Here is a 22294-nt window from a genome sequence, read left to right on the forward strand (position 1 = left end):
CTCTCTCTCTCTCTCTGTCCCTCCTTCTCTCTGTTTCCCTCTCTCTCTCTGTCCCCCCTTCTCTCTCTCTCTCTCTCTCTCTGTCCCTCCTTCTGTCTGTGTCCCTCTCTCTCTCTGTCCCCCCTTCTCTCTGTGTCCCTCTCTCTCTCTCTCTCTCTCTCTCTCTGTACCTCCTTCTGTCTGTGTCCCTCTCTCTCTCTCTCTCTCTCTCTGTCCCTCCTTCTGTCTGTGTCCCTCTCTCAAATTCAAATTCAAAAAAATGCTTTATTGGCATGAAATACATTTGTACTTATTGCCAAAGCGTACACCACACAAACAGGAATAGGAATACAAACAACAGTGAAATACAAACAACATTGTGGTAACGACAACAATGCAATTAACAGTGTGGTAATGGCCTCAGCGAGTAGGCTATATAATAACAATAACAACTCTCTCTCTCTCTCTCTCTCTGTCCCTCCTTCTCTCTGTTTCCCTCTCTCTCGCTTTTCTTTTTCCCTCCATCTCTCTATGTCCCTCTCTCACTTTTTCTCTCCCTTCATCTCTATCATTCTGTCTCCTATCTTTTACTTCATAATTTTTCCATGTTTACATGAGTGATTCAATGCCAATACACCCGACAGACATAAAAGCAACGTGGCCTCCAGCAAATAACACATTAAATATGAATTTAACCCCTCCCTCAATTTTAATTTCAGTTTGAAGGTGTGTTATTGGCAGGACTTCAGAGAATTTTGCCATCCAGAATATTAGAAATGCCATAGTAATGCAGAAAGAGCAGAACAGTAATAGAGTATCTCTCTCATTCTCTCCCTCTCCCCCTCTCTCTCTGTCTCTCTCCCTCTCCCTCTCTCTCTCTCAGTGGCTTGGTGCTGGCCATGATCATCAGTTTGGTCTTCATCATCCTCCTCCGCTTCCTGGCTGGGATCATGGTGTGGGTCATGATCGTCTTGGTCATCCTGGTCATTGGATACGGTACAGACTCCCGCCTGTCACTCCCTTCAACCCCCCACCCCCCCCCCCCCCCCCAAAACCCCGCTCCTTTCTATTGCATCACCCCAAACCAGCTGTGAAACCTGGCCATCCAGAACAACCATTAGAACAACATTACCCAGCCACCATTTCACCATGTTTGTGTGTGTCTGCCCTGAACACACCCACACACCCACCCGTCCTCTGGGCCCGTGTCCTCTTTGCTCACCCACTCCCCCTTGTGTCTGCCATGTTGCACTCCGCTTAGGGATCTTCCACTGCTACATGGAGTATGCCCACCTGAAGGGGGAGCCCGGCGCGGACGTCACCCTGCAGGACCTGGGCTTACAGACAGACTTCTCCGTCTACCTGCAGATCCGACAGACCTGGCTGGCCTTCCGTAAGTCCCTCACATACATGATCCCGGGCCAACGACACTCCAGAACCTTCCGCAGTCTGTTCTGGAGCTTAGTGGAGTTACGGGTGGGGCGTTTCGTAGTCTGTTCTGGAGCTGTTCTGAAGTATGTAAGTGAGATATGTAGCGTGTACCTAAGTGTGTAAGTGAGATATGTAGCGTGTACCTAAGTGTGTAAGGGAGATATGTAGCATGTACCTAAGTGTGTAAGTGAGATACGTAGCGTGTACCTACGTGTGTGAGATATGTAGCGTGTACCTACGTGTGTGAGATATGTAGCGTGTACCTACGTGTGTAAGTGAGATATGCAGCATGTACCTAAGTGTGTAAGTGAGATATGTAGCATGTAACTAAGTGTGTAAGTGAGATATGTAGTGTGTAAGTGAGATATGTAGCGTGTACCTAGGTGTGTAAGTGAGATATGTAGCGTGTACCTAGGTGTGTGAGATATGTAGCGTGTACCCAAGTGTGTAAGTGAGATATGTAGCGTGTACCTAAGTGTTTAAGTGAGATATGTAGTGTGTAAGTGAGATATGTAGAGTGTACCTAGGTGTGTAAGTGTGATATGTAGCGTTTACCTAAGTGTGTAAGTGAGATATGTAGCATGTACCTAGGTGTTTAAGTGAGATATGTAGCGTGTACCTAAGTGTTTAAGTGAGATATGTAGCATGTACCTAAGTGTGTAAGTGAGATATGTAGCGTGTACCTAAGTGTGTAATTGAGATATGTAGCGTGTACCTAAGTGTGTAAGTAATGCTGAATGCTCAGAGGTTAGAAGAGGGCAGGTGGTTATGGGCGTGGCCAACATGTGACTGGCAGTCTCGTCCTCCTTTTCCCAGTGATCATCCTCTGTATCGTGGAAGTGATCATCATCCTGCTGCTCATCTTCCTCAGGAAGCGCATCCTCGTGGCCATCGCCCTCCTGAAGGAGGCCAGCAGGTCAGATCAGGCCTCACGGCTGAATTAGTGTCCTGCTGTCTGACAGAAATGTCTCCAAATCCCGGGCTTTTTACTTCCACTTCAGCAATAAGAAATGTGTATCCGAGTTACAAATCTGAAAGGGCAAAATGCATATATGTGCTGTATAATTAGAGAACAATTCATACGTTACTCTGAGGTTTGCGTCCTATAATACTTAATAAAACATGCACCCTGAATGTGACTATGAATGAAATCACACCTGTTCCTTTCTGTGTATTAACCATTGTGCCCATTGAGTACCAAAGCACACTTCAAACAGAACTCAGTGAGAAAATGTTATTGCAGTTAACCTTCATTGTTTTGCAGGGCCATCGGCTATGTGATGTCATCGCTGTTCTACCCTCTGTTCACCTTTCTCCTCCTGGCGTTGGTGATTGCGTACTGGGGCATTACCGCCGTGTATCCTTGGCGCTGATGCCGTTTACTCCGCCGACCCTGCGTCACATGACCGTGCATCTTATGACACTGCATCGCCTGACCCTGAGTCACATGACCGTGCATCACATGACCCTGCTTCAGTCACTACCGGGGTGATTTTTTTTTTTCGTTTAGATGATGATGATTTGCAGTGACAGTAAAATAAATATCGCATCTGCATTTAGCCGTTTAGCAGATGTGCTTTTCCAGAGTGGCCTGTGAAAGTGCTTACGTAAAGGCTTTGGCAGCGATAAGAGTCAATGCCAAGTCATCAGTATCACAGCCTATTGGTAGTGTTTATCATGGAGACCTACAACCAAAGGTGTTGTAGCGAATGCAGGAGGGAGTTTGAGGATATAGCTGCTTGAGCAGTAAATGGGTTTGAGGACATGGTGTTAGATGTAGAATACGTATGGCTACTGAACCCATAATAAATGCTCAGTTCAAACCTCCAGATGAGGTAAGATGCAGTGTCAGCAGGCGTGCAGTCCGTCTGCAGCAGACGGTGGTGATCTGGCTGCGTTGGGCTTTTTTATGAGCAGATGTGCGTGGTCCATTCCTGCCGGAGGCGGGGACGGTACCGTATTAAAAAAAAATTCCGCAGGTTCCTTGACCGGCCTCCTCCAGCTTCCTGTCCACCTCGAACGAGGCCGTGTACAAAGTGTTCAACAAGACCGACTGCAAGTACTCCTACAACACCTGTAACCCTGAGGCAAGTGTTCCGTGTCCCCCCCCTTCCCCCCACATTGAGATTTCAAACCTCTTTTCCAAGTGATACCTTAGAGGGGGAAGTACAGGAACATGTTGGGAAAGGGAAGTACAGGAACATGTTGGGAAAGGGAAGTACAGGAACATGTTGGGAGAGGGAAGTACAGGAACATGTTGGGAGAGGGAAGTACAGATACATGTTGGGAGAGAGAAATACAGGAAAATGTTGGGAGAGGGAAGTACAGGAACATGTTGGGAGAGGGAAGTACAGGAACATGTTGGCAGAGGGAAGTATAGGAACATGTTGGAAGAGGGAAGTACAGGAACATGTTGGGAGAGGGAAGTACAGGAACATGTTGGGAAAGGGAAGTACAGGAACATGTTGGGAGAGGGAAGTACAGGAACATGTTGGGAGAGGGAAGTACAGGAACATGTTGGGAGAGGGAAGTACAGGAACATGTTGGGAGAGGGAAGTACAGGAACATGTTGGGAGAGGGAAGTACAGGAACATGTTGGGAGAGGGAAGTACAGGAACATGTTGGGAGAGGGAAGTATAGGAACATGTTGGGAGAGGGAAGTACAGGAACATGTTGGGAGAGGGAAGTACAGGAACATGTTGGGAGAGGGAAGTACAGGAACATGTTGGGAGAGGGAAGTACAGGAACATGTTGGGAGAGGGAAGTACAGGAACATGTTGGGAGAGGGAAGTACAGGAACATGTTGGGAGAGGGAAGTACAGGAACATGTTGGGAGAGGGAAGTATAGGAACATGTTGGGAGAGGGAAGTACAGGAACATGTTGGGAGAGGGAAGTACAGGAACATGTTGGGAGAGGGAAGTACAGGAACACGCTGAATTGGAGGTTCGCTCTCAAACGGCCGTTCTGTTGCGTAACGCTTGCAGAATTTCTCTACGAGCCTGGAGAAGGCGGCGTGTCCGGACGCCCGGTGCATGTTCGCTTTCTACGGCGGCGAGTCGTACTACCACAAGTACCTGATCGCCCTGCAGTTCTACAACGTCTTCCTGTTCTTCTGGTGCGCTAACTTCGTTACGGCGCTGGGTCAGATGACCCTGGCGGGCGCCTTCGCCTCGTACTACTGGGCCTATAAGAAGCCCGACGACATGCCCGCCTTCCCCGTGTTCGCCTCGCTCGGACGCGCGCTCAGGTACCGCGTACACGGCTGCGTGTGTGTGTGAGAGTGTGTGAGTGAGAGAGTGTGTGTGTGTGAGAGTGTGTAAGTAAGAGTGTGTGTGTGTGTGTGAGAGAGTGTGCGAGAGAGAGTGTGAGAGAGCGAGAGAGTGTGTGAGAGTGTGTGTGAGAGAGTGTGTGTGAGGGAAGAGAGAGTGTGTGAGTCTGTGAGAGAGGTGGTGTGTGTGTGTGAGTGTGAGAGAGTTTGTGAGTGTGTGTGAGAGAGAGAGAGTGTGTGAGAGGGTGTGTGTGTGTGAGAGAGTGTGTGTGTGTGTGTGTGTGTGTGAGTGTGAGAGCGAGAGAGTGTGTGAGAGAGAGAGAGTGTGTGTGTGTGTGTGTGTGTCTGTCTGTCTGTCTGTCTGTCTGATTGAGTGTGCATGCGTCTGCGTGTCTCCATGTGTCTGTGATTTCGTGTCCCTCGTTAGTGGTGATTAATTGCGGTGTCACTATCTCTGTCTGTGTGCGTGCATGCGTGTGAGGGAGGATAAGTATGTCCGTAACTCTTGTTAAATTTCAGTTTTAAATGTTATATTGGCATGATATTTTTAAAACATGTATTACAGTTTGCCTCTCTCTCTCTGTCTGTCTCTGTGCAGGTACCACACGGGCACCCTGGCCTTCGGGTCTCTCCTCTTGGCTCTGGTCCAGACTATCAGGGTCCTGCTGGAGTATGTGGACCACAAGATGAAAGGTGAGGGCCGGCACACCGTGCCCATCTCTGATCGTACCCTGTTTGAGCAGAGGTCAAAGTTCACGCTAGCCTTTACCTCAGAATAGACCTTATATGATGTAAGCTGATGTATAAGCTCTGGGATATTTGCATAAAGACAACACACTGCGCTCAAATAAAAAGATAACAGAATTTACTTTAAAAGGAAATCAAAGGAGCCTGCACATCAGAGTTTGCCATGGAGGTCATCTGTGGCCAGTTTTCTTGGTTTTTTATGAACTGTGCTGAGGTTTGAAGATAAAAATGTGATCTCACTGTCAGTCTGTCACACAGAAAATGGAGCCTGTGGACTATAATTTTCATTTAAAATGCTGCATTGTGTTGATGTTCCCTGGTGTCATTGATGACTGTGAATGTTAATAACGGTTGGTGTGAATAGGTTTATTGCTTAATGAGTTTTTAACAGGCATTGACGGTTGCCGTTAGTGACTGATAATGTTGATGTGTTTTGCTGTGTTGTTGATGGCTGGTTTAAGAGGACTGTCGTAGATTACCGTTGGTGATGACCAGCAGTGCTGATTGGCTGTCATCGCTGATGGATTTTAATGCACTTTAATGTCTTTTCTCCCCATCCACAGGGACCCACAATAAATGCACCAAATTCCTGATGTGCTGCTTGAAGTGCTGTTTCTGGTGCCTGGAGAAGTTCATCAAGTTCCTCAACAGAAACGCCTACATCATGGTGTGTGTGTGTGTGTGTGTGTGTGTGTGTGTGTGTGTGTGTGTGTAAGCTGAGCATGCTCGTACTTTGAAAGCTCCATGTCTGTATAAATGTCTCATGCATAGTATTTGTGAAGTCACACTAGACAAGCTCTTCACTTTTCATCAGCATCATTACAGTTCCATCACATCTCCTAAATGAGACTGTGATGGTTACCATGGTCACCATCGGCATTAAATGCTGTGATGGTTACCATGGTCACCATTGGCATTAAACGCTGTGATGGTTACCATGGTCACCATTGGCATTAAACGCTGTGATGGTTACCATGGTCACCATCGGCATTAAATGCTGTGATGGTTACCATGGTCACCATCGGCATTAAACGCTGTGATGGTTACCGTTGGCAGTCTTGTCAATAGTCCATTGGTCGATCTACCAAAGTGTTGTTGTTTTTTTTGTTGTAGTTTTTTGTTGTAGTTTCATGGTATTTTGAATAAACTTAACTTGTTGTAGAGCCAAGAAACACTGACACTCCACAAACTGTGATGTTTTATATTATTGATATCATAATATTTTTTTATCATGTCAGCGATTTACTTGAACTCCAAACGCAGTAACTTCATGATTGAAAAAAATATAAATCCTGTGTGCAATGCTATGTTCTCACTGTAGGTGGCGATATACGGCAAAAACTTCTGCACCTCGGCCAGGGATGCCTTCTTCCTCCTGATGAGGAACCTGATCAGGTGGGAGCCTCCAATTTGGCATTAATAGTAATAATAATGAATAGAAATGGGGCAGACTAACAGGATGGTCAACTGCATGGCCTTTTAACACCGAAAACATCCGACTCCCTTCTGTTGATGCTGAAACATACTAATGTTTAGTGGAGCTGCTCGGTGGAGTGGAGCTGCTCGGTGGAGTGGAGCTGCTCAGTGGAGTGGACCTGCTCAGTGGCCAAAAATAGAGGATTGTGGTTGTACTGGGCAGCACCCAGGTGTGAATGCGTATGAGTGTGAAGCAGGGCGTTCCTGCAAAAGAGTATCCGTGCTCAGTGAACCAACCCTGGGCAAATAAAGGTTAAAATAAATTAAAAAATCTTCTGAAAATTCCAAGTACAATAAAGTTTCAGAGGATGTTTGAAGCACAGGAAACTCCTGTTAACGAGGCAAAGCCTCTGTACTAACGGAAAGGGACGGACGAATGGGAGGGTAGGAGTTATCTGTCCGATATCTGTCACGGTTAGATAAGGACACCGTTCTGCTGGTATCCCACTCATGCAGTCTCTCCATGAATCCACAGGGTGGCAGTGTTGGACAAGGTCACAGACTTCCTCCTGTTCCTGGGGAAGCTGCTTATTGTGGGCTCTGTGGGTAAGTGCAGTCTGGGAGTTTAGCTTAAACGCTGTGATGGTTACCATGGTCACCATTGGCATAAATGCTGTGACGGTTGCCATGGTCACCATCGGCATTAAACGCTGTGATGGTCACCATGGTCACCATCGGCATAAACACTGTGATGGTTACCATGGTCACCATCGACATAAACGCTGTGATGGTTACCATGGTCACCATCGGTATAAACGCTGTGATGGTTACCATGGTCACCATCGGCATTAAACGCTATGATGGTTACCATCGCCAGTCCTGTCAATAGCCCATTAGTCGATCTACCAAAGCATCAGGCTGAAGCTGCTGCTCCACTCATGGAGGCATTTTACTGAATGTCCAAATGGCTGAATTCACGTTTCACCAAATCAGTGGAATAATCGTCTGTGTAATAGTTTTTTTTAAATGTAGTCATTCAGTAATCTTATGGAGTTAAACCAGTACTTTTACATATTCAAATCATTTAATGTCTTGTTTGTTTTGCCGGGGTGGCGAGGAGATTGGTAAAAATGAAAGGAGTTCACACAGAGCGATGTCCCTCTCTTCCCGCTGTCTCCCAGGAATCTTTGCCTTCTTCTTCTTCTCTGGGAGGATACGGGCGATCCAGGAGACGGCCCCCACCCTCAACTACTACTGGGTCCCCATCCTGGTGAGGGCGGCCCGCGCGCGGCTGGCAGCCGTGGAAACGGGCGAATCCGCGGACCCCCTCGTTTAGTCGCGCGGCCGTTTTCAGCTAACTGCCGCTGGTGTGCTGCGGTTCCTTAGAGACCGACCGCCAATCAGAGGCTCTGCTTTTAGCAAGGGGCTGCTTACAAGCGCTTAAACGTGTGCTGACGAGTCCAAAAAGGAACACACGCTGAGAATAGAGATGTGTTACTGTCATTTACAGATGAAGTCAGTTTGCTGACTAATCTTTAGCCTCATCCTAAATAGAAAATGTTAAGCATGGTTTTTTTTAGGAATGCAATTACTGAATTTTTTTATGGCTATGCCTCTCTGGGCTGAATAAGAGTGTGACTTGTTTGCATGTAGAAACTAAACGGGGGGGTGGGGGGGGGGATGTCCATTGTTTTGCGTGTCAGTGAGTTATGAGTTAGGCTGTGCGTGTGGTGTGTAACGTGGTGGGCAACAGTGTAGTATAATGGGTACGGGGCTGGTCTTGTAACCTAAAGGTCATAGGTTCGATTCCCAGGTAGGACGCTGCCGTTGTACCGTTGAGCTTAACTGCTTGATACTTAACCTGCATTGCTTCAGTATATATGCAGCTGTATAAATGGATATAGCATAATGTAAATGCTATGTAAAAAGTTGTGTAAGTCGCTCTGGATATGAGCGTCTGCTAAATGGCTGTAATGTAGTGTAGTGTAGTGTACTGTAATGTAGTGTAGTGTAGTGTAGTGTAATGTAGTGTAATGTAATGTATTGTAGTGTAGTGTAGTGTGATGTAGTGTAGTGTAATGTAGTGTAATGTAGTGTAACGTAGTGTAGTGTAATGAAATGTAGTGTAATGTAATGTATTGTAATGTAATGTAACGGTGACGGTTTGACCGCGCGGTCACGTTCTCGCCCGTTCCTCTCTCCCCCTGCAGACCGTGGTGGTGGGGTCCTACCTCATCGCTCACGGCTTCTTCAGCGTCTACGCCATGTGTGTGGACACACTCTTCCTCTGCTTCTGTGAGTACCCCCCCCCCCCCCTCGGAAAGCGATTCGAACCCCCGGCACACGGCTCTGTGTGGCCGGGCAGTGCCGCCTGTGTGTGAGCGGAAGCTGAGGTCTGACTGACGCGCGGTGATGCGTTCTCTGAGGGAGTTCATCTGTTTAGCAGGTCTGCTGTCTGCTCGGGTCAGTGCAGTTTCTGAAATTCAGTTCATAATTTAAAAATCATCACCGAACATAGCAGGTATTTTTTCAGTTCGCAGATTGATTTTATTTTTTGAAGCGAGTGAATTGAATCGGCCCCAGCTCTGTTAGCGATAGTGTGTCCGCTCTTATTTTGACATCAGGGCATGTGTAGTGGGTTTGAGCAGCAGCCTGTGGCTGATCCAGAGTGCTGTGTTCTTCAGCCTCCTCTTCTCTCTTTCTGACCTTTGACCCTGCTAATGCTCCTGGGTTTTCCCACTAATGCGGGCAGCATGCTAAACTGGTGCCCCACCCAGGGGTCCCCCAGCCTCAGGGTCTCCCAGCCCCGGGGTCCCTCAGCCCAGGGGTCCCCCAGCCCCGGGTCCCCCGCCCCAGCCCCGAGGCCCCCCCGCCCAGGGGCCCCCAGCTTCGAGGCCCCCCCACCCAGGGGCCCCCCAGCCCAGCACGTTCGCATTGTCTTTCTCGAGCGGTCACTGCTCACATGCCTGAGGCCAACTGCCAGGCTGGTGGATCCTCACTGGTACTGAGGTCACTTAACTGATTATTATGCACCCCCCCCAAATACTTTGAATTTCAACCTGTCTCCCCCACCCGCCCCCCAGGCCTGTAATTAAGATTTGGACATTCCACAAAGAAACAGGAAAATCGGCTGCTGAACTGCCTGTTACCTGGGGCTGGCTGGAGAAGGCTGGAGTCAGCCTGGACCCTTTCACACGCGTCTAACCCTCTAAAACTGAACTAAAACGCTTGAGTTTCTCTTGCTTTGTTTCTGACTTTGCTCTTTGTCTCTTTGTCTCTTCTTGTCCCTCTCCTCCTCTCTTCCTTAACCTCCCAAAACTCACACCTGTTCTCCCCGCTTCTTCCTCGTCTCCTGGGTCTGTCCTGTTCTGTACTGCCACGCCCTCCCGCAACAACCCTTACTTGCACGCTCACACACTCGCACTCTTGCATGCTCGCACACTCACACATTTGCACTTTTACACACTCATACACTCACTATTGCGCACTCGCACACTCACATTCTTGCACACACTCGCACACACACACACTCACGCACTCTTACACACCATCACACACTCGCACTCTCGCACACTCACGCACCCGCGCCAGGCGAGGACCTGGAGCGTAACGACGGCTCTGAGGAACGGCCGTACTACATGTCCCCGGAGCTCCACGAGATTCTCAGCAAGACTGACGGACAGCCGCGGCGGGAGGGGGAGGAGCAGGAGGCGGAGCCGGATAAGCCAGCCCCGCCCTCGCAGCTGGAAGGGGAGGAGATTCAGCTGCAGCAGCAGCAGGCGCAGCATCAGCGTCCCCGGTCGCACGAAATGCAGGGCCCACAGGGCGGGACAGAGGACTGAGAGAGAGAGAGAGAGACGCAGTTGTCCAAATTGCTGACTCCCTCCCTGGATCCAGTTCTGCCCCTTGTTGTTTGCGTATAATCTGAGCCTGAGACTGTTAGGCCGGCAGCGTCTCCTCTGTCCGTTCGGCCAGCTGGACGTGGGGGGGGGGGGACCTGAAGTCCTGCAGTATCTGAGGGTTTGTGTCTTCCCTTCAATCAGTGCCCAGTTCAGGGTCTTGAATCGAAGGAATGTTTAGCCAATCGGTGACTTTAATCGCTTATTATAACTGAAAAACAGCAAAAAAACTTTAAAAAAAAAAAAAACAGTGGATACTGTGGTCCTCATGGACTTTTAGAGAAAAAGAGAGAAAACAGACCAGTAAGTTTGTCTGTTCCTCTGGTGCTGATGGTAGCCCTGAGTGTGCCCCCCCCCTCCCCAGTTAGACGTTTTACACTACAGAGGGTGTTACATTTTTTTAAACCTAGCCTCGCTCTCTGTGGAAGCATCATGCAGGTTATGGCTGCAATGGCAGACGTCCACAGACTGCATGTCCACAAATATTTTTAAAAAGCACTTTTGTTTACGTCTCCCTACCGCCCAAGATGCCTTGCGTTGATTGCACCAAGGACACCCACAGAAACTGAATTTGTCATCTGATCCTGCAGCCATCTTGTGTTTAGTGAGAACAGAAGAACGGGCAGATAAAACTGGTCGGGGAACTTGTCAGTAGTGTCTTAGGTTTTGGTTGGGCTGAAAGAGTACGGTCATTATACAGAACTATCACAGGGTGTGCTTAAGGCTGCTTTTTAGTCTATTCTGAAGATACTGGGGAGAAAAAAAATTATCTGTTCACGTGCCTGAAAATGATTTGACTTTGTATTTATCGTGTTGATATATGCAACACAACTACTTCTCGCGAACTCCATGTTTACAGTTTCTAAAGCTAAACTCGAAGGGACTGCCTTATAGTTACTGTTTATGCTTATCCTGTTACTGAACTAAGCCAAATGTCACACCCCTCCCCCCCATTTTTTAGGAAATGCTGAAACGATTGTGGAATTTAATTCAGACTCTTCTGCTCAATCTCCAGTCCACGTAGCAGATCCCAGCGAAAGCTGGGTTGTTGTTTTTTTTTTTTTTTTTTCTCCTAACGTGATACAATCAGACACCTCCTTGCCTTGGGTCTTCCTGACTGCCGGAAGGGGTTGTGTCCCCGCATGACACAACTTCCTGCACTGTTCTGGCCCCGTGCCATGACCACTTCCTGTCCCGTTCCTTCTCTCTGTCTCTGTCGCATGCCAGTAACATCTTTCCTACTCTTTATTAAAGATACAAGTCTTTCTTTACTGTGGAGGGCTCTTCCTTGCTTTTTCTGTCCTGAGTTGGTGGGGGGGAGGGGTGCAGGTGAGGGGGGGGGGGAGGGGAGGGGAGGGGGGTGGGGGTGGAGTTGGAAGATTTTTTTGGGATATGCCACGTAGTTGGGTCTTTAATGCGATGGTTTGCCGTGATAATTTAACAGGCTTACCTTTTGCAGTGATAATTTAACAGGCTTACCTTCTGCAGTGATAATTTAGCAGGCTTACCTTCAGAATCTACTAAGCAAGCAGGGCATTTAGGAAAGTGTTGTGTGTGGTGTTTCAGTATTGGTTGTAATTTAGGCCTTTCCCACATCCCTGTTCTGATGTCAAGGGCTTTTCCGTGAAGAGGAGGAGCCGTGTCCTGTGTGTTCTGAGGATGCTTTCCAGCTTGAATTTGATGAAAAAATATTTACTGTCATACGTCTCCCCTTCTCGCCGTCTGTCTCTGTTCCGTCCCTATGTTTTTTCGCTCTTTATTCCTCCATTTCTATCCCTCCCTTTGTGTCTTTCCCTCTTGTGCTCTCTCTCCCCCCCTCTCTCTCTGCCTTTCTCCTTTCTCCCTCTCTCTCTCTGTCTCTCTCTCTGCAGTGGAGGACCTGGAGAGGAATGATGGCAGTGCAGAGAGGCCCTATCTGATGCCTGAGAATCTGCTCAAAATTCTGAAGAAGAAGAATGACCCCACTCTGGCACAGCAGTCCTAACTGCCAAGGGGTGGGGCCAGCAGCAGGGGGCGGGGCCATCAAGAGTGGGCGGAGCTCCCTGCTGGAGCTCAGAACCTGCCCCAATTGGCTGCCTTGTTTTTATATAGTGGAGTATGTGAAATTCAACCAGGGGTTTCACTCAAGTCACCAGCATGGTGCCTGACTGGACATTTTTAAAAGCCATTGGCAGTTTTTTTAAGGATAACGTTATCACTATTTCGCAAGTGCCTTCTTTTTGGAACATTAAACTACCAACGATGTAAGAGGTGTCGCTGCTTTAAAGTAACGTTTTTTTGGTTTTTTTTCCTCACGGGTAGTTTGTGTTACGGGCCGACAGTTTTTTTTTTTAAAAAGTGTTACTGTGGCGTCTCATCAGGGAACACCATACCCCCTTCCAGCAAGATGAAGCGGTCGCTACCAAACGATGATTACTCAAAATGCACCCTGTTTTAAAACTCTGTCCGACGCCTACGGGATCGATACCCTTTCTGCCTTCGGTTTCTGTGGAGCATGTAACACGAAAAGCACAAGACACGTTCTCGTTTGTAATTTTTCTTTCGATGATGAATTAATGAAATGTAGTTGTCCAAGCTGAAGAACTGTTAAGTGATATATGGGGTTTATTTGAGATATAAATGCTAAATTGTGATCGGTTCCAGTGTTGCGCGTTGGCATTGCCTGAGATGTGTGTGTTCATGACGTTACCAAAGTTCCCGTGTAGAGACTCAATTATGCAGTGCGGTGGAGCTGCCATTTCTGGAGTGTCATTGAGTTTTTTGTTTTTTTTTTGTGTGGTGCTGATGCACGTGCCTTAGGATTTGATATTGAGACAAAAATACTTGGTTTCCATTTTTAAAACTGAAAAATAAATACTTTTCTACATATTTTCTGTCCATTTTTATACCAATAATTTACTCGTGGGGAAAAATTGGGGGAAAGTTATATTTGGATGGTTATATTTCTTGTTGTATTTTATCATACAGGGGCTGTTGTTGATTGTGTACATCTGAATTAATTAAGTGTATTTGCTGAATTTCTGAAATACCTTCCCATAGTGCAGTTATGTAATATGGAAATGTATTTCTTACATCAATCAACTCATACACGCGCGCACACACACACACACACACACACACACATCATCCTCAGAAGTTGTTTGTCTCCTTTCCTCCCCTCACATTATGAGATGTTTCATGTTTCCAGAGTGGAAGTGGCAGCCATGGGACCCATAAAACTACCACTCACCCTCCACTCCATTGAATGTCCTGTCACCAAGTTGGAACTTGTAGTTCTCGATTTACGCCACCAGATGGAGTCAATGTATCTGTATCTATAAGCACGTAGTTGAATTGAGAACAGAAGGCAGATTTTAGTAATAGATGCATTGTTCACGGTAGTTTTGCAGGCTAATGGACTGTGGTAGGCCATGTATACATATCACAAACAATCTTTTAAATATATTTCTGAATTTTTATTTGGACTAGACCTACTTATGGCTGCTCTTAATGCTTCACGTAGGAGGGGAGTTGGAGGTTCCCCGGTGTTCTGGCTAAATTCCCAACCTGGCTCTCTCAACCTGCCACCTAATCATCACCTGATTTTGGCTGAAAATTTTTCTCTCCCTCTTTACCTCAGCTGATGTACGGTGAGCGTTCTGCCGCAAAATGGCTGCCGTGCATCACCCGGGTGGGTGCTACACATTGATGGTGGCTGAGGTGTTTCCCCCTGATCACTGTACAGCACATTGAGGGTCTGAGTAGTGTTATATAAATGCTGTGTTTCATTCATTCATATGTTCCTTAAAGATGTATTTCCAACTTTTATGACTGGTTTCAGGAGAGACAAGGATTTCCTCTATGCATTTGCGCACTCACACACACACACCCACACACACAAATTCAAGTTCCACCGATGAATCGCTGAAAGTGTTTTACTATTAAGCGGACAGACACTTAAGCATCGGTTAAGTATTTTACGGCTTCCACGTTCAGTGGAGTGAGTACAGATTACAACATTTTATAGGCACTATTTAGATTCAGTGGAGTACACTAACTGTAAGAGTTTGTTACCGCAGGGTTCTCAAACTGTAGCACAGGAATGTCCGGGGTTGACAGCAGCGGTGTGATGTGTTTTTCGTCAGTGTACGCCGTGATGACGCAAAACCAAGAGCACTAGGCCCGGAGAACCGCAGGCTACGCAAGCCGCGAACGGTAGACCCACTTTTAGCCGCGGAACTCCCGGCTGTTTTGTTTTGTGACTCTTCTACAGTTCTGTTCTGAACAATACCTTCATACTATTATGAATAGTTGGGTATCCACTGTGATACTGTTGTTGTTGTTGTTGTTGTTGTTGTTTTCCCTCTTGTGGCATGTCCCATTATTGTTTCTCTCTATAAATGCGTATGTAGTCTTGATCGCTACGGCAACGTGAGACGTGAGAAGTACAGCCAAAGAGAAGTTAATTTAAAAAAATTGAATAGAGAAAAATGTTTTTTTGTGCATCGCTGCACATTGTCTCCCCGTCTAGATCTGAGTGTACGCTTATTATCAGCGAGCCGTTTGACATAGAAGATTAGCTGCCACGCACTGATTTGAGTGATAGCTTTTAACGGTTACCTTGCGACGCGAAATTACGTTAAACGGGGTCGTACAGATAAGATTGCTTTATTAATGTGCTAATCACACTTTGCCGTGTGTACCTGCCAAAATACGATTAGCTAAATGGGCCATGAATCTAGTACACTGCTGTAATTCCTGGTTTCATTTTGAGAGGGGCTCAGTGTTGGAATTGCCGTTGGAGGCAACGTTCTGCCTCAGTAACTGCAAACGAAACACAGCATTTGTTAATGCCGGTGAACACACAAGGCCACCAATAATTTAGAGCAAGTGTACACTTTACTATGAATATAAAAATTAACAAATAGTTCATAGACCTTTAAAGTTTTGAGTGACGAATTTGATTCAGCTGGGAAATGCACCCGCAATGAATCAGTTGGCCTTCCTAACACCATGGTTGAGGCTGAACCTCTTGGACCGAAGGGTCTCTTCAGCATTTTACTCAGTGAACGTTTAACCTAGGGGCCCTGCCTGCAGCCCTGGTCCTGGAGAGCCACAGGCCCTGCTGATTTTCAGTGTTAGGCCTGCTCGGCTCTTAATGAATCAATTAGAGCAGATGATTACACAGTTAACTCACTTCTCCCGGTTACCTGGGTTACCTGGGTCTGGATTGGGCGCTGATTTCGAGGTGAGAACAGAAAGCAGCCGCAGCCTTTGGTGAGTATTTATGACGTCAAACTGCGGCCTCTTACTCACATGTAAAGTAGCTCGTAGATGATTGGCTGCCTGATTGGCTGTCACTCTTATAACCCGACATATTGCTGGAGGAACACATACACATCATTTCATATTCATTCCACAGGTAAACAATGGGACTGTCCTTTACTCTTCAAGAACATGCATGACTAATTAGTCATGTAGCGTGACTCCGAAGGCACACCTATGCATTTATATAAAGAATTTGACCTCATTTTGGATTCAACTGTCACAAAAATAGCATGCATCAATACTGTCTGTAAACAGTTACAGATAATAGGTAAACATTGAATCTTTTGCCATGGTATCTATTTCCTTAACCCAGTAAGGTGATTGGTGCCCAGTACAAATCCCAACAGAATATTTAAATAAGCGTTGAATACTTTATCTGTACTGCACATCCTAAGGTTGGCTGCGCGGTATATTGGTAAGGTATTTTGATGGTATATTGGTTAAGAGCTCAGCCTGTGAATTGAGAATTTGTGGTAAATTGGGGTTAACTGCTGTTTTTCATTTAAGCGAAGCGTTTATCTATCTTATAATTTTACCCACTTGTAAGAATGGACCCTCCATAATGTTGGGATAAGCATGGTTGCTTAATGAATATGGTAAAATGCCAGCACTATCATATTCTCACATTCTGAAGACTGTATCCTTACTGCCCAGTCTGAATTGCTTTAACCCTTTGTAGAGTGGGTTTTTTGGATTGTTTTTTTTTAATTTTTATTAAGTCAGTGTTCGAGAACTCCGCTGCTTTCAATTACCAGTAGTGATTGTGACATCAGCATTAGAATGTTAGGTAAGAGTATTCTAATCACATATTTGTGATCTCACACTTTAAAGGGTTAAAACTTGGTGGGGGGGGGGGGGGGGGGGGGGGTCACACAGTGTCTCTGCATCCAGCCAACTGAATTTGCATTGCTGTAGAGAGAGCAAATTTAATGTAGGTTAGGCTGAAATGCTGTTGGCCTCAGACTGAAACTGCACACTGATACACAATCAGTGAGAAAGATTAGGCTGAATGCACTGCCATTGTGGAGTATCTTGATTGCGTGTTCTCTGGGTGCAAACAATAGCCCCATTACACCTAGCCACCCACCCCCCACCCCCCCCCCCCACCTTTGTCCTCCCAAGTACAGATATTCCAGCCTCACAGCCCTCACTGGCAGTGTCATGTTTAGCACTCGATAGGTTGACATCGAAATCCCCCCCAATGTTGGGGGATCGTACAGGTTTTTCCTCAAGCCTATGGAAAGACTCAATTCCTCTGTAAAATAAAAACTTTTGCTTTGAGTTCACAGTGGCGAATCAAACAAGCGATACAGTTTGACAGTTCGGCAATACTGCGTGCGTCATCTACATTTAGGCATCCAGAAAACGCTCTTATCTGGATCTTACCCCGAGTACAGCTGAGTACACTTCAAACGGTTGTACACGCTATCCATTGGCATCTAACATGGCCCTGTAGGACTGACTGCAGGTTACGGTCGGGCTTCTTCAGATTCTGATCAGACGCGTAACTAGGAAAGGCTCCAGAAGGCTTTCGGTGACGTCACCGGAGTCTGGCCATAGCAGCAGCAGGCGGTGGGAAGGATGCGTTGAGATCGGGCTGCGATACGCACTCGATCCGTGACAGATTTCAGCGGCGAACAAGGGCATCGTAACAGAGGCCTGGAATCACCCGCGTCTCTGAACCCTGCGAGCCCGTCCGTTTTAATCAGGGGGATGAGTCACGTGCTTTAATGGCTCTGAAATGATGCTGGTGGATTCCTTTCATTCCCTCTGGCTTCGTCACGGTTTAAAGGGGGGTGTGTCCCCACGCCCGTGCAGCGTCCTTCCTCAGTTAAAACAGGCCTGTGTCCCCCCCCTCTGCACCGTCCCTCCCTCAGTTTAAACAGGCCTGTCCCCCCCCTCCTCTCTGAAGCGTCCTTCCTCAGTTTAAACAAGCCTGTCCCCCCCCCTCCTCTCTGCAGCGTCCTTCCTCAGTTTAAACAGGCCTGTCCCCCCCCTCCTCTCTGAAGCGTCCTTCCTCAGTTTAAACAAGCCTGTCCCCCCCATCTCTGCAGCGTCCTTCCTCAGTTTAAACAGGCCTGTCCCCCCCCTCCTCTCTGCAGCGTCCTTCCTCAGTTTAAACAGGCCTGTGTCCCCCCCCCTCTGCAGCGTCCTTCCTCAGTTTAAACAAGCCTGTCCCCCCCCCTCCTCTCTGAAGCGTCCTTCCTCAGTTTAAACAGGCCTGTGTCCCCCCCTCTCTGCAGCGTCCTTCCTCAGTTTAAACAGGCCTGTCCCCCCCCCTCCTCTCTGAAGCGTCCTTCCTCAGTTTAAACAGGCCTGTCCCCCCCCCTCCTCTCTGAAGCGTCCTTCCTCAGTTTAAACAGGCCTGTCCCCCCCCCTCCTCTCTGAAGCGTCCTTCCTCAGTTTAAACAGGCCTGTGTTCCCTCGTCTCTGCAGCGTCCTTCCTCAGTTTAAACAGGCCTGTGTCCGCCCCCTCCTCTCTGAAGCGTCCTTCCTCAGTTTAAACAGGCCTGTGTCCGCCCCCTCCTCTCTGAAGCGTCCTTCCTCAGTTTAAACAGGCCTGTGTCCCCCCTCCTCTCTGAAGCGTCCTTCCTCAGTTTAAACAGGCCTGTGTTTCCACGGCCATCCCTAGAGTTTCAGTCTGCAGTCCACCAGTTGGGCTTCTCAGTCGCGCTCGGACGACCGTTCTTCACGTGCGGGGGGGGGGGGCAGACTGCAGGTGCTCCACTGACCAGACGGGGTCGCTCTCGTGCGACTAGATCAACATAACCCCGAAGACCGAAACCCTCCTTCCCTGGACCGTGCAGTGGCCAGCTGGGGCTCGCAGGAACTGTAAGAAAACACAAGACAACGGCACCGAGCAAAGCCACCGGACCAAGAGCAATTGACCGAATCTTGATCCTAATGCTTTTTTGTTGTGGTTTGTTTATGACCAAACATGACCGAACATGCATTCAGCTGCACGCTTCCCCCTCAAGGCCAGCGGCGCTTCTATTCTTGCTGCTGAGGATTAAAATAGCGCCACACCTCTCTGGCGTAGGGGACTCTGAGGACGCGTCACCGATTCTTTTAGCCGTGCTCACGCACGGGTGTGAAGGAGCACCTACGTCAGTCCCGTGGGTAGAGTACCAGGCTGACTGTGCGTTTTTGAAATTTAAAAATTCTTCTTTTTTTAGCACATTCAGCCGATTGGTTCGGCCTGCATCACATGCAGGGGCGACATAGCTCAGGAGGCAAGAGCATTTGTCTGGCAGTCGGAGGGTTGCCGGTTCAATCCCCCACCGTGGGGCGTGTCAAAGTGTCCCTGAGCAAGACGCCTAACCCCTAATTGCTCCCAATGAGCTGATTGGTACCTTGCATGGCAGCCTTTCACCATTGGCGTGTAAATGGGTGAATGAGAGACATCAACTGTACAGCGCTTTGGATAAAAGCGCCATATAAATGCAGTCCATTTACCATTTACATACGATTGCCTGGAGAAATCAGGGGAAAGTTCACTATGCGTGCCAAAATCAACAGCAACAGAAGGCTCAGCTAGGCTGACCGGACGTCCCGGTTTAAATCCCGATTTTGTCCTGACGAAGGTACCGTCAGGGTACGGTTTGTCACGATATTAGAGTTCTTGTTAGAAACAGTGGGCCTCAGGCCATTACAGGGATCGCAGACTTGGGGGTGGAGGGGACATATTCCCACACAAACGGTGGTCATAAGCCAAGAAGGGGTCCCTCCTGTTGTAGCCGTGCAATCCCCCCATCCCCCACCTTCCACACATCCCTACTTTCTGCATGGGGATAAGCAGTAGAACTTTTGAGGAAATGAAGGGACCATTCTTTGGAGCATAAAAATTCTAAATCTGAATCTGTTTAATTCCATCAGTTCTAAGTACCAGATTAGTCTGGTTGTCCGGCTAGGTGGCCTCCTGTGTAATTACCACACGCAGTCCTTCTATTGGCCAGCTCAGAGAATCTGACCTCCTCTCCTGACCTCCTCTTGACTTTGGTCATGTGATCCTCCATTGTGATGTCACTAGATCAGGGCTGGTGTCAATGACGCCTCAGTTCAGTCAGTTCAGGAAATTAACTCTCATTCAGTTGATGAAATTAAATACAGCCCCTGGAATGTTCCGGGTTATTTTTCAGTTTACAAGTTCAGTTTCCACTAATTTTGTTAAAATGAGATTGGATCTGGCCCCCGATCTGGAATGAGATGACTTCACAGGATCCTGCGGCACGCTTGCTATCATCCTCTTCCTCAGTCTCTGAAATATTTGCCCTTGCTTGTCTTACAGGCGCACTTTCTTTCTGGAAAAGGCATATTCCATGCGCAGGTTTGATAGTAGAACTGGGGAGATGAAGGAGGCTGTCAGTGGAGCGTGTGAGGGGAGTCCTCGGGTGGGCTGCAGATGCTCACTAGCTGACAAAACGGTGGGCGTGCCTTTTCTTCTTTAATGAAGCGGTTCCACTCAGGCGGAATAATTAAATCTGATGGGTCCGTAATCACTGGAGGGAGATGACAGCGTTTTTTCTGGCGGGGGGGGGGGGGGGGGTGTGTGCGTGTGTGTGAGCGTGCGTGTGCGTGTGTGTGTGTGTGTGTGTGTGTGAGTGTGCGTGTGAGTGAGAAGAGTGTGTGTGCCGGAAGTGGCAGCTTATGTCCACTGTGGGTGCATGAACCAGAGTTCATTACACTTCAAAAGTCTCAGAGACGTGGATAAAAGTCACATGACGTACTTTCAGAAAGAGAGCTTTTTCCATCCCCGTGAGGACAAACATGAGCAGCTTTGTGCCCCATCCTTTGTAGTCTTTATGTAGTCTGCATTCACAATCTGTTTTTATTTGCTTACATTCAGTGACTCTGAAGTGCCCTGTGGGAACTTCCATAAGCATATATGCCCTGTGGAAAACTGTGTCAGACTCCGTGGCCTGTAGAAACCTGTCAGACTCTGTCCTATAGAAACGTGTGTCAGACTATGTGCCCTGTACAGACCTGTGTCAGATTCTGTGCCCTGTAGAAACCTGTTTCAGACGCTCTGTACCATGTAGAAACCTTTGTCAGACTCTGTGTCTTATAGAAACCTGTGTCAGACTCAGTGTCCTGTAGAAACCTGTGTCAGACTCTGTGCCCTGTAGAAACCTGTGTCAGACTCAGTGTCCTGTAGAAACCTGTGTCAGACTCAGTGTCCTGTAGAAATCTGTGTCAGACTCTCAGTGCTGTGTAGAAACCTGTGTCAGACTCTGTGCCCTGTAGAAACCTGTGTCAGACTCTGTGTCTTATAGAAACCTGTGTCAGACGGATGCAGGATGATGTGGTTATAGGCTAAAAATGAGAGAGCACATGATTCCTAAAATAAGATATGAAGGGACTCATTCTGCGTGTTCTGTTCCCTTTCTTCCTTTTGGAAACGGGCGGAGGGGAGCCGAGGCAAAGCCAAGCAGATGTTTCCGTGCTCCTGAAAGGGGAAGTGGGTGCTCTTGTTATTCGGTTATTTCGGGCCTTATATCACGCGTTGGCTGCAGAGCCACCATTTGGCGAAGGGCTTTTTGTGAGGCAGTCCTGTATGAGTTCACGACATTACCTCCACCTTTGCGGCTCACCAACGGAGTCATGGGCCTTTCGAAAGAGGCAAAGCTTTGGTGTTTCCGAATATAAGCGCAAGATTTACCTGCAACTACTTTCCACCTGTTTACTAATCCCCCATGCCCCCCCCACCCACCTCCCACCCCTTGCAACTGACAAAATTTTAACTGAAAATTCAACGCCTGTGATCTGCTCCTCTGCTCATGTACATGTGTGCTGCACTCTGCGTGCCATGCTGTATTATAACGCATCGATATGACATAATATTTTGTGTCCCTCATTCGTGGTAATTAATTGCGGCGTCAATATTGCTGTGTCTCTTTGGCTCCAGATTAATCACGCTCGTTAGTGGAATCGTGGGCAGGATGCAGGAGGTCCTGCTATGGCGAAACAACGTGGCTCGACATTTCAGAGACCCCCCCCCCCCGCCCCTCCCCACTCTCATTAAACAGACAGTGATGTCATTTATTTTGACCTCACAAACAGACAGATTGGCTGCAGTCAAAATCGCATTATACCACATCATAGCACATCGTAGCACACACACGCATCATAGTACAGCAGAAGTTCAAAATATAGGACTTGGAACCAGAGTTGGAATCTAACTACGAATCCCTTATTTTCAAGCCGGGTTGCCATGACGTCTGTATTTCATTCTGAAGTTAAACGGCT

General features: G+C 47.7%; 1 protein-coding gene across 4 annotated transcripts in view; it reads left to right on the forward strand.

Moving 5' to 3' along the window:
• LOC118217038 (choline transporter-like protein 2) overlaps window positions 1-13609 on the forward strand; it is a 34269-nt gene extending 20660 nt beyond the window's left edge. For 2 of the 4 annotated variants that reach the window (XM_035398789.1, XM_035398790.1), the window contains exons 10-22: window positions 863-975; window positions 1241-1372; window positions 2227-2326; window positions 2675-2767; window positions 3413-3497; window positions 4396-4658; window positions 5278-5372; window positions 5990-6093; window positions 6748-6821; window positions 7378-7448; window positions 8024-8112; window positions 9053-9137; window positions 10434-12007. In XM_035398789.1, coding sequence (XP_035254680.1) covers window positions 863-975; window positions 1241-1372; window positions 2227-2326; window positions 2675-2767; window positions 3413-3497; window positions 4396-4658; window positions 5278-5372; window positions 5990-6093; window positions 6748-6821; window positions 7378-7448; window positions 8024-8112; window positions 9053-9137; window positions 10434-10684 — 1555 coding nt within the window. In that variant the 3' untranslated portion in view covers window positions 10685-12007. Of the gene's footprint in view, window positions 1-862; window positions 976-1240; window positions 1373-2226; window positions 2327-2674; window positions 2768-3412; window positions 3498-4395; window positions 4659-5277; window positions 5373-5989; window positions 6094-6747; window positions 6822-7377; window positions 7449-8023; window positions 8113-9052; window positions 9138-10433; window positions 12008-12612 lie in introns of those variants that run through there. The other 2 variants (XM_035398791.1, XM_035398792.1) reach the window with 1 other exon arrangement.
• Window positions 13610-22294: the final 8685 nt, after the last annotated feature.

This window comes from Anguilla anguilla, chromosome 17 (assembly GCF_013347855.1).
Source record: "Anguilla anguilla isolate fAngAng1 chromosome 17, fAngAng1.pri, whole genome shotgun sequence".
NCBI classification, from domain to species: domain Eukaryota; kingdom Metazoa; phylum Chordata; class Actinopteri; order Anguilliformes; family Anguillidae; genus Anguilla; species Anguilla anguilla.